Source organism: Lepidochelys olivacea (assembly GCF_965140295.1).
Source record: "Lepidochelys olivacea isolate rLepOli2 genome assembly, chromosome: 23".
Classification (NCBI taxonomy): domain Eukaryota; kingdom Metazoa; phylum Chordata; order Testudines; family Cheloniidae; genus Lepidochelys; species Lepidochelys olivacea.
Window position 1 is genome coordinate 13,792,212 of NC_140433.1, and position 11,880 is coordinate 13,804,091.

The window sequence follows — 11,880 nt, forward strand, 5'->3', positions numbered from 1 at the left end:
GTGATGGGTTGGGGTTCAGCCCTGGGCTTCGGCCATTCAGCAACGGGTTCTGGCCTTACCACCCCCTGTGCCTCCTCTGGCCCTGGGCCTCCAGCTGACCACCCCCACCTCCCTCATCGACCCTAGCCCCCCGCTACCTTCTCTGGCCCCAGGCTTCAGCTGCGTGGTGCCAGGCTCCATCCTGCACCCGCTGGGCTTTGGGCTCGGGCCATGGGATCCGGCCTTGGGGCTCTGGCCCCACCCATGCAGTGGCAGGGTGCTGGCCCTGGGCTCACTGCCTCCCCTGGCCCCTGCCCCCCATCGCCCCAGCCCCCGCTGCCTCCCTACCCACCTCCCCATCCAGAGCATGGTTTGTCCCCAGGCTTGCTGGGGCTGAGCAAGTCTGCTGTGAAAAATGATATTTGTGTGTTGGTTAATGTCACTTTTCACAGCAGACTCAGTAGCTAGCTGGGAGGCTGTGAAAAAAGTGATATTAACATACACGTGTCACTGATCACAGCAGCTGACTTACTAGCTAACAAGTCTTTTTACAACAACAACAACAAAGGCAAGAATGTGCAAAGCACCTTATTTGTGTTTCAGTTCTGTTTAGGTCCAGTAAAGAATAGAGACAATTGTCCATAATTTTTATTATTGAGTATGAAAAAAAAGCCCCACATAAATAAATTACAAGGATTTGGACATGGGTCTGTGCATAGTTATTTGTTTTCTCTAAAGTTAATTAAGGATTCTAGGAAAAACTTGTCAAAGTGGCCACCAGCAAGATTTGGTAGCCACATTCTGAGGCCACTAAAAAATTTGTTGTGAGAACCCCTGCTCTGAGGAAGAGGACTAGAGCCAGGGAGAGAACCCAGGAGTCCTGGCTCCCAGCCCCCCCCCCCCCCGCTCTAACCACTAGACCCTGCTCCCCTCCCAGAGCTGGGGAGAGAACCTGGAGTCCTGGCTCCCAGCCCCTGTCCTGCTGGAGTGCTCCCACATTGCTAAGTAGGATTGTGATGTCAGCACACTTTGCTGTGATGTCATCAGGAAGGGGGATGATGGGAGGAGGCAGTAGGATGACGTCACGGGGCTGCCCCGCACTCCCCCGACAGGACGAGGATGGTGCAACGCGCCTGGGTGATGACGTGGCACCGGGATGTCGTAGCACGGCATGATGCAATATGATGATGTCATAGTGTAGCATGAGGTAATCACTCAGTACAGTGATGTCATCATGATGACACAATGGCACAGCCCAGCGCTGATGGATCTCGCAACACAATGGAGCGTAGTGATGTCACAGTGCAATAAGATGACATCACGGCCCAGCATCATGTGTGGCACGGTGACGTCACGGCTCAATCACCAGCTGTCACCCCCAATCCCTGCCCCGTTGGCCATCGAAACCCTCCCCGCTCTCTGATTGGTGGAAATCTGGGGCTGGCATCTCGGGATTGGCAGGATGAGTCTCTAAAGCCGCCCTCTCGGCTAGCTCTGCGCTCTCTGATTGGCTAAGTCTTGTGACAGTCTGGCCCCCACTTACGTCTGTACCGCCTCGTTCTCTGATTGGCAGCTACCTTGCACGCCAGGCCACGCCCCCCACGCTTTGCGCCCTGTGATTGGAGGGAGGCGCCGCCAGCCCCGCCCTTTCTCCCGCGCTCGGTTCCGTGCTGCGCGGCGCCGGGATCGAGGCTGCCGGAGGAGCGCAGGGGAGACCCTCGGGCGCGCGCATGGTGAGGGGAGGGGGGTCCGAGACCACGGGGGGGGAGACCCCCCTACTGCCACGTGGGCTAGGAGGGGAGACCCCCCCCGGACCCCATGGGGAGGAGGGGAGACTCCACCAGGGTCACATGTCGGGGAGGGGAGACCCCTCCCCGAGCCCCATGGGGAGGAGGGGAGACCCCCAGTGGGGGACAAGGGGAGGCGCCCCCCAGCGTCACATAGGGAGGAGGGGAGACCTCCCCCGTAGCCGCATGGGGAGAGGGAAGCCCCTGGGAAGGAGGAGTGCCCCCCTCCTGCAGACTCATGGGGAGGAGGGGAGACCCTAAAGGGGAGCAAAGAGGGAACCACCCCCCACAGATGAGCCGGGACCTGGCCGGGGGAGGCAGCCCTGCGTGGCGTTCCGTGTTGCTGTTACTGAGCTGCCCTCCCCAGAGGGGAGGCATCTCAACATCCCTCTATGCCTGGCCTGCTTTCGGTTGTGATAGATCCCCAGCATCCGCAGGGGGAGGGCTCTGATGCTGAGATGCAGCCACCTCTGGGGCGGGGCAGCAGGGGGACAGCCACACATCACAACACACGGGGAGGGCTCCTGTGGCGCTGAGATGCAGCCACCTCTGGGGTAGTGCAGCTGGGGGGCAGCGCCCGGGAGCGCTGTGGTGTTGGAGAGGAAGTGGGGGGGATCTGGGCTCTGCCCCGGGCGAAGGGGGGTTTGGTGTTATAAGGGGGGTGCTGTGGGCCCTGCAGTGCTAAGCTTGGAGCCATTAAGCTCCCCGTGGGAAGGCGATTAGTGAATGGGGCTATTTCCTGCCGGCTCCTGCCTGGCATCGCTGCTGGGGCATGTGACAGCGATTAGTAACTAATGCTGGTCTGACCGGCTCGGCCCTGCCCTGCTGGGAGCGGCCCGGGCTGGCCGTGGCTCCAGGCCTGAACAGTGACTTGGGTCCATCTGGTGTTCTCACCTCCATAGGGGGTGGAGTGGGGTATGGCAGGGGGCTGGGAGCCGGGGCTCCTGGGTTTTCTCCCCGGTTCTGGGAGGGGAGTGCGGTCTAGTGGTTAGAGCGGAGGAGCCGGGACTCCTGGGTTCTCTTTCCAGCCATGGATCTCGACTTCCTGTGGCTTTGCCATTGCAGGTGCCGCTTGGCATGCGAAGATGGCAACGGGCGAGCCCGGCTCACCGACACGGGAAGGGATGGCACTGCCCCAGGAGCAGGCCGGGCTGTGCCCCACAGATACAGGTGAGTGCCTGCCTGGGGCGTGCCCCTCGTACTGGGGACAGAAAGGTGTGGGGTTGCCTCCCATCCTGTTGCCAGGGGCGTTAGTGGGGCCATGGCCACTGGGGACCCCTGCCTTACAGTGGGGACGCCCTCCTGATTGCTCTGCCTGCCCCATTCTGGAAAGGGGCATCAGGAAGACGCTGGAGCCTGGCAGAGAAAGAGTACCCCTAAATTGGTCACATAGGGGGCAAGGGAGATGTCAGGGGGCAAGGACTCCAGGATTCTCTCGCTGGCTCCAGGAGGGGAGTGGGGTCTAGTGGTTTGAGCGGGGGGCTGGGAGCCAGGACTCCTGGGTTCTCTCCCGTCTCGGTGACTCTCTCCTTTGCCCCCCAGAGGGGGACGAGCCCAGCGCTGGCCCGGAGGAGCAGGAGGAGCTGCCTGCCCCACAGAGCAATGGGCCCTTGAGAGCGGCTGATGGCCAGGGGGACGCCCAGGAGGAGCCGAGCGACAAGGAGCTGTCAGACTCGGCCTCCACTGACAACACCTTGGAGGACTCGAGCGAGTTTGGGCGGCCCCTGGGGGTGGTGGCCTGTGAGCCGGGGGGCCCACTGGCCCCACCCACGCACCGCGACGAGGACGTGACGGCCGCCAGCTGGCGGGCCCGCCGGAAGCACATCTTCGTGCTGAGCGAGGCCGGCAAGCCCATCTACTCTCGCTACGGCAACGAGGAGGCCTTGTCCTCCACCATGGGCGTCATGATGGCGCTGGTGTCCTTCATCCAGAGTGGTGACAACGCCATCCGCTCCATCTACTCGGGTAGGTGGGGGCTGGGCTTCAGGGCAGGGGGCGCTCTCCCCTGGCAGTCAGGGCCGGGGGCTGAGGGGCGCCGTCCTGTGGGGTGGGGGTCTCGGCAAGGGGCGCTTTCCCATGGCAGTCGCTGCTGACCCAAATAATTGAATTCCTTAAAAATCCCGTAACACTTGCCCCCCGGTTGAGGCGGGACCCCCAGTGTCCTGGCTGTTGGGGCGCAGGGGATTCCATTCCACCTGCCTGATTTCCCCTCACCGCAGTTCCAGTTGGACGGGAGGAAGCTAGTCTCCGAATTATCCAGCTGCTGTGCTCCACCCCAGAGGTGGCTGCCTGTCGGTGCTGTGCAAGTCTGGTGTGAGGCTGTATGCTTGCTTTGGGGGTATTTAGAGGGAGGAGGAGGCTGGGACGCTGGCAGACCTGTGGCCGCAGGTGCATGAATAGGTCCCAGGGGAGCCGTAATGAGATTAGCCCTCAGCGGTTGATACGTTGCACTGAGAGTGCATAAATACGTGAGGCGTGACGGAGAGGAAAACTCATGGGCCGTGGAATGGGACATGGGGCCTTTCCCCTCTAGGGGGCGCTGGCTCCCAGCCAGCCCCAGGGTGGGGAACTGGCTGGCTTAGGGCGGTGGGGAATGGGACATGGGGACTGTCCCCTCTAGGGGGCGCCGGCTCCAATCTGGCCGGTTCAGGGGGTCGGGCAATGGCACTCAGGGGTCCCCGGGAGCTGGGCAAGCTCACTGTCTCCATGTCTGCCCCTCCGCCCCAGACGACCGGAAGCTGGTGTTCGTGCAGCAGGGCCCACTGGTACTGGTGTCGGTGTCGCGGACGCTGCAGTCGGAGCAGCAGCTGCGCCAGGAGCTGCTCTACGTCTATTACCAGATCCTCAGCATGCTGACCCAGGTGAGCATCACCCGCATCTTCGAGCGCAAGAAGAACTACGACCTGCGGCGCTTGCTGGCGGGCTCCGAGAAGATCCTCGACCGCCTGCTCAACCTGGTGGAGTTGGACCCTGGCTTCCTGCTGGGGGCCGTGCGCTGCCTGCTGCTGCCCGCCTCCCTGCGGGACGCCCTGGGCACCCTGCTGCAGAAGGCCATCACCCCCAACCTGGTCTTCTCCATCCTGGTGGCCCGGAGCCAGCTGGTCACAGCGGTGCAGGAGCGGGCGGTGATTGAGGAGTGCCGGCTGGAGCCCACCGACCTCCACCTGCTGCTCAACCTGATTGGGGCCAGCTCGGCCTTCCAGGCCGGGGAGATCTGGACACCCATCTGCCTGCCCCGCTTCAACCCCGACGGGTACTTCTACGCCTACATCTCCTACCTGGACACGGAGTGCACCGTCTGCCTGGTGCTGCTCTCCACCGACAAGGAGTCCTTCTACGCCGTCTCGGACTGCAAGAAGCGGGTGGAGGAGGCCATGCGGACTCAGGGCTTGCTGCAGGTGCTCTCGGGCGGCCTGCAGAGCCCCTCCTATGGCGTGGGGCAGGTCGGGGTGCCCGACCTGCGGCACTTCCTCTACAAGCCGCTGGATATCCCGGAGAACTACCGCCAGCTGCCCCAGTTCACCAGGTACCGGGGCGCAGCAAGGCTTGGTTCTGGCTTTGGCCGGCGGGGTTGGTGTGTGGGAGGCTGAGTCGTGTCCGTGGCCTTGAATTTGGACTAAGCCCTGCTTAGTTCCTGCAAGGTCCTGGTGGTAGGGGCACTGGGGAGCAGGGGGATCAGCAGGGGGCGCTCTCCCCTGGCAGCCAGTGCCGGGCACTAGGGGGCGCCGTGCTGAAGGCAGCAAGGCAGGTGTCAGTAGAGCTGTCCTCAGTTTGCGGGGAGGCGTTATGGAGCTGTGTGCTCCACCCCAGAGGCAGCTGCGTTTCAGCCCCAGGTGGGTGCTCCCTGCAGGTGCAGCCTTGAGGGCGCTTTTTGGTCACTGCAGTGGAGGATGGCTGGGATGTGCCGGCTGGACGGACAGCCTCCCGGACAGACAGCTGTCCTCCCTCTCCCCCTGCGGCTCCGGGACGAGTTAAACCAGCCTTATGCAATCCCGGCTTTAAATAGGGCACGTCATGTGCTGCCCAACAAGGTGGCATGTGTGAGAGACTGGCTGCTTGTGGGGATCACGGGGGCGGAGATGGCCCAGGGCATGCTGGGAATTCAGGGGCCTCAGCAGTGCCATCATGTGGGGGAATGGTGGGGGTAGCTCAATGCCAGGGGAGAGGAGCTCTGACATCATGAACCTCCCAGTACCCCCAAAAAGAGGCGGGTGACACTGTCCGTGTGTTATAAATGGAGAAACTGAGGCATGTTCTTTATGTGCTGGAGCGGCAGGGATAGAACCCAGGAGTCCTGGCTCCCAACCCCCACTGCTCCAACCCCCTAGCCCCCACTCCTCTCCCAGAGCTGGGGATAGAACTTAGGAGTCCTGGCTCCCAGCCCCTCTGCTCTATACTACTAGACTGGGGGGCTGGGGGGGATTGCAGCTGAGAGCTCGTGCCAGGGTGGGAAGAGTCAGTGTCGGGCACTTAATGAACCGCTTTACACCGCACAACCGTTCTTCCTGTCAGCTGGACGTGGCATGGAATCGGGGTCTCTGAACTTCTTGTTCACAGCCTGAAACAGAAGTGATTGGCTGACGATACACCATGTTAGTCAGTCACATGGGCTTGTCCGGGCAAGTGTTTCTCCCCCACATCAGAATGGGGGTCTGCCTTTCCCGGGTAGCTCCTCCCCGTCCCGGATCAGAATGGGGGTCTGTCTATCCTGGTACCTCCTTCCCCATCCCGGATCAGAATGGGGGTCTGTCTTTCCTGGTACCTCCTCCCCGTCCTGGATCAGAGTGGGGGTCTGCCTTTCCCTGGCACCTCCCCCCCGCCCCCACCCGTCCCTGATCAGAATGGGGGTCTGCCTTTCTCTGGTACCTGCCCCCCATCCTGGATCAGAGTGGGGATCCGCCTTTCCCTGGTACCTCCCCCCCCCGTTCCAGATCAGAGTAGGGGTCTGTCTATCCTGGTTCCTCCTCCCCGTCCCTGATCAGAATGGGGGTCTGCCTTTCCCTGGTACCTCCCCGCCCCCATCCCGGATCAGAGTGGGGATCCACCTATCCTGGTTCCTCCTTCCCATCCTAGATCAGAGTGGGGGTCTGTCTATCCTGGTTCCTCCTTCCCGTCCTGGATCAGAGTGGGGGTCTGTCTTTCCCTGGTACCTCCCCCTCTTCCCGGATCCAAATGGGGGGTCTGCCTTTCCCAGGTACTTCCTCCCTGTTCCAAATCAGAATGGGGGTCTGCCTGTCCGGGTACCTCCTCCCCATCCCGGATGAGAACAATGGGCCCGTCTACCCTGATATGAGGTGACCGGATAGCCATACACCAAATACTGCAATAGGATCAGGATCTCTTGTTCTCCCTGCCTTGCAGTACCAGAACGAAGGCCTGTCATGTGAAGCACACAAGGGTCAAATCCACCTGTGGGCTTCTCCCGGACCCTCGTGTTAGCCAGTGGGACTCCCTGCCACAGGATACTGGGGCTGACAGCCCTGTAGGCTCCAGGAGTGTCTGGAAGATCTCAAACTAAAGGCAGGGTTTTGGCAGGGCAGGCCTCACCCCGGAGGGGAGCTGGATTTTGGCAGTGAGCGAGCACTAATCTTTGGGAAGCAGTTTCCTCTGGGGTTCCTCAGCTAGCCAAGATGCCGTGCTAGATGGGCTCATGCTCCAGCTGTTTCTAGGTTTCCTTCTAGTTCAGTGTTCTCCCTGCCCTCCTGGTTTTGCGGGGTGCCGAGTTGAGACACTGGTAGCAGTAGTGGCAAGGAGGGGGCAGTGCCTGGTCTCTGTGTCTAATCCTGCCCCCCTGGCATCTCTCGCCCTCCGCAGCCCAGAGCTGGAGGGGCCGTATTGCAGCGAGGAGGAGCAACACCGGCTCTTTGACCTCTACCATTACCTGCACAGCCGCATCCACAGCACCTCTCGCCCCCTGCGCCTCATCTACCATGTGGCCGAGAAGGAGACGCTACTCGCCTGGGTAAGGCAGGGCACTTTTAATGAGGCATCTAGGGGGGTCATGGGCCTCATCTCCCCAGAGGAACAGCAGGGCCCTTCTTCCTCCCCAGGAGAGGCTGGAGGACCCTGTATTACTCACTCACCGCAGTTGGCTCCGGCTCTCTGCAAACTCAGGCAGCATCACTCACACATGGGTCAGTTTCCCCCAGCTCAGGCCCTCCACAGACTCAGGGAGTGTCGCTGCCTTTGTGACACCTGGCTTATGATTTCAAGGTTTTCTTCCCAACTAGGAAGGCGAGATGCTGACTCCATTCGTAATGGAAAGCTGAGCTGCTGCTGTGATCGCATGACTCTAGCAATTGCCCTTAGGCATGAGCCTAGATTGCCTGGGCCTTCACCTGGCATTGGCTGCAGGCTTGGGAGAGACCACTTCCTGTCTCAGTAATATTCTAGTGTGAGGAGGGTGGAACTTCCTGCTCTGTTCTTTCTATCTTGCACTGGGCTCATTCCTGCTCCCCTAGCAGGAAGCACAGTGATGCCTGGCCTGGGAAGTGATCACCAAGGCCTGACCAGTCCCACCTGAATTGCAGGGGAGATGGTTCAGGCTGCTTGTTCCCAGAATTCCAGCGTCAAGGCCCCACATGTTGCAGAATTCCCAGGCAATTGAGGGATGTGACTGGGATACGCACCTTAGTGTGATGTGTCCACTCATGTGATAGGCAGTGATGTGCTTTGGTTTTAACCACCATCAGTAGGTTTCAGAGTGAACATGTGTCCCATTGGAACTGCTTCTGGCTGTCATGCTGACAGCTGCATATGGGTTTAAAGCTTGTGCTGCCTCCCTCAGGGCTTGTGATGAGAAAAAGCTGGGGAGTGGGTTTGGAGAGGGAGGACAAGAGACAAGACCATGCCGGGTATAGGGGAGAGGATGGGTTGACCTTTCCTTTTTCCATGTTCTCCTTCTCAGGTCACCAGTAAGTTCGAGCTGTACACCTGCTTCAGCCCCCTGGTAACCAAGGCCGGCGCCATCAATGTCCTCACCAAGCTATTGCGCTGGATCAAGAAGGAGGAGGACCGGCTCTTCATTCGCTACCCCCCAAAATACTCTACCACGCCTAACCCTGGGAAGGGTGCCAAGGGCAGCCGGCCCGATGGTGCTGAGAATGGATTTTTTGCTGGTCTCTAAGCCTGGGCCTGCTTCACTCGAGGCCCCTGTATTTCACTGGTGATTGGATAACTTGGGGGGGAATCCCTTCTCCTCTTAGAAGGGGGGGTCAGGGACCTCCCCACCCCTACACCGAGAAGCCATACTCTCTAGGAGTTGGCTCAGGCTTGGCCGGCTCCTTCCGAGGTGGTGTTGATGTGTGGTTATCTGCCTGACTTATTTATTGGCCTACTTGTGTCTCCAACTCTCTGTTGGGGAAGCCTGAGTGGGGGTTATTGCTTCACTTTGAGCCTCGTGCTCCAGGCTGATGTGGGCACGTAGGGGCATGGCGAGCTTACACTCTGGCTCGCATAGGCCTGTACCGAAGGACTCCACCTGCACAGTGGAGCTGGGGTTGGGTGCGGCTTGTTCCATCTCCTTGACGGAAGCTGGTTTTGGTTCCTTCCCCTGGAGCCTCTGCTCTCCGCCTCCCAGTGTGGATCGGCCACAGGGCCCTGTGAAATGGGCTGTGATGGTGTTTCTCTTTCCTTTGGATGAATTGTGGCTAATTGCACCCCTTGGCATCGGAGCCCAACCTGCTTTGAAACTATTTTTCAACATCCCCTGCTCTTTAAAAACCTGAGCCTGGAATGAACTTAGATTTCTCACAGGCACCCGGAGATTGGCGGCTCATATTTGCCAATATATTTAACTGGGTGCTGTGTCTGGAAACATAGCTGTATGTGGGGCGGGAAGGAGATTACTCCCTCATCCCCCCGCCCCATGCACATGCTCCTCTCGATGCTATAAATTGCAGTTGGGTGTTGGAGTTGCCTGCTGTGTTGTATTCTCCCTCCCTGTGCTGGTTGTGTTCGTTAACGCCTGCACCAATGCACTCTTCTCTGCTGCCCGTCTTAATTTAATGTTCCCTTTGGAAAGGCGGATCCTTTCACAGGAAGTGTCGAAATGCTCTTTGAAATGCTCTTTGAAAGCAATGAACTGCCTCCCTCCTTTGCCGGTGACATCTGTGCCCTGCACTATGGTAACTGGGCTGCCCCGTCACTTTTCAGTCTCCTTGTCCATCCTGGTTGCTAGAAGGAAGGGCTGTTTGCTCCCCCATGGCCTTAGACCTATCGATCTGCAGTGGGATTGATCCAGAATCCGCTGGGTCTGTTTTTCACAGGAAGATCATCCCATGCCTCTGGAAAGCCAGCCCCTGCCTGTGTCTCCTTTTAACTTGCATTTAGTTGCTCCAGGGAGACCTGGCGGGGTTGGGGAAGCAGAAAGAGTTTTCACACGCATGATGCACTGTGCCTAAAACCATCTTGGGTGGCTGTCAACTGAGGTCTCTTCCTGGCTGGCGTGTTCAACTGAGAATCAAAGTCTTATTAAAAAGTTGTTTTGATGAGGGTACATCTGGCTTGCTCCCTGTCCAGCACAGAGGATCTTGCCAAGGGAAGGGGGAATTGGGGCTTTCTAAATACTAGCTGTGTTGCCTTGGCCCCAGTGAGCTTGTGTCAGCTGGATGCAGACGGGAGGTCCAGGCTAGATTTTAACTCTCTTATGGCTGGAGATGTCAGGTCACAGCTGAGCTTGCCCCAAGTGTTGTCACGCTAACCCTCTGAGGTTGGCATTTTCCATCCCTGCAGCATTCTCCTTTTTGGCAGGGGCAAGCAAGGAAGGATGGGATCCCAAATCCACCTTCTCTTCCTGCTGTGTTCCACTCAACCATCAGGTACTCAGCACATCTGACTCTGCCTGGTGGGTTTTTTTAATCTCAAATCTAAGTATTAAAATGAGTTCAGCCTGGCTGCTGGCAAGGGAGGGATGTGATTTTTATGGCAGCGGAGGTCCTGCCAAGCGGTTCCTAGCACATGGTCACTCCGTATCCCATAAGGAGTGTGTGTGAAAGGCAGCAAGCTCAGCTGCTCTTCAAGGGGGAAGGGGAGCAGCGAGGCATGGTAGAAGGGTCATTACTGAGTGATATTCACAGCTGATTTTTTGGGGGTTTGGCTGCCTGGACTGCAGGCTGTGAATTGACGATACTTCAAGTCTGCGCGTGGTGCTGTGGTGCAGAGAGCTGGTGTACAGAAATAAAGCTACCAGCTGCACTCGCTTCGCTCCCAGCCCTAGCAGTTAACCCTGCTGCTACATCACTGCAAACAGAAACATGGGGACAGTCAGAGTCCAAAATACCGAGGCGAGCCTCCTTGCAGGGGTGTTATTTTAAGACGCAGCCAGTGCTTGCACCCTGCCGCAAGCTGTGTGTGGGCTCTGCAGCGGGAGCAGGGCCAGCGGAGGGGAGGGGGGGGGCAACTCTGCTCAGAGAGGTCTGGTCCAGCACTTGTCCCAAGGCTCGCTGCACCTGGAGTCTACCTGCCCAGGTGGGGGGGTTGAAATAAATGATGTCTGACTGCCTGTAGCTCTGCCTCCTCCCCTTGTCTGGCCACGAAGGTAGGAGCGGCCAGATGCTACCGGCCCTTGCTCATCCCCTGCCAATCGTTTGACCTCCCCACCTCCTGCCATCTACCCAAGCCAAATGCCACCCCTCTGCCATCCCCAGGGCGGGACCCCTCTCCCCTGGGTGCTAAACACAGAAACATCTGCCTGGTGCCCTGCCTCAACGGTGGAGCCCAGGGACGTCTGAAGATGCCCCCCACCCCTGCCCAAAGATGAGAGGGGAGAATGGATGAAACCCAGTCCTGCCCAAATGATAACCAATGAAGGACAGGATGAGCTTAGTCTGTGGTGCTGGGTCAAGGGAAGAGCAGCCCTGGATCCCCTGCTCTGGGGTTGCTGTACCCAGCTCCCCAATCTAAGCCCCTGGACCCCACTCCCCTCCCAGAGCTGTGGAGAGAACCCAGGAGTCCTGGCTCCCAGCCCCCCTGCTCTAACCCACCAGACCCCACTCCCCTCCCAGAGCTGGGGAGAGAACCCAGGAGTCCTGGCTCCCAGCCCCCCTGCTCTAACCCACCAGGCCCCACTCCCCTCCCAGAGCCGGGGAGAGAACCCAGGAGTCCTGGCTCCCAG

The 11,880-nt window shown here is 59.3% G+C and overlaps 1 protein-coding gene across 1 annotated transcript; it reads left to right on the top strand.

Annotated features, from left to right (window-relative positions):
* The first annotated feature begins 1,642 nt into the window (after positions 1–1,642).
* LOC311511780 (vacuolar fusion protein MON1 homolog B-like) lies at positions 1,643–10,263 on the top strand. The gene is made up of 6 exons (XM_084612634.1): positions 1,643–1,712; positions 2,832–2,936; positions 3,309–3,731; positions 4,494–5,292; positions 7,581–7,728; positions 8,674–10,263. Exons 2-6 carry the CDS (start codon positions 2,852–2,854, stop codon positions 8,890–8,892), a joined length of 1,674 nt encoding a protein of 557 aa, XP_084468760.1. The 5' UTR covers positions 1,643–1,712; positions 2,832–2,851; the 3' UTR covers positions 8,893–10,263.
* The last annotated feature ends 1,617 nt before the right edge of the window (positions 10,264–11,880 follow it).

Bases quoted from the DNA above. Each gene is read 5' to 3' on its own strand.
- LOC311511780 (XM_084612634.1), top strand. From the start codon at position 2,852: ATGGCAACGGGCGAGCCCGGCTCACCGACACGGGAAGGGATGGCACTG. The intron at 2,937-3,308 runs GTGAGTGCCTGC...TTTGCCCCCCAG, and splicing joins GCTGTGCCCCACAGATACAG to AGGGGGACGAGCCCAGCGCT. The intron at 5,293-7,580 runs GTACCGGGGCGC...CGCCCTCCGCAG, and splicing joins CAGCTGCCCCAGTTCACCAG to CCCAGAGCTGGAGGGGCCGT.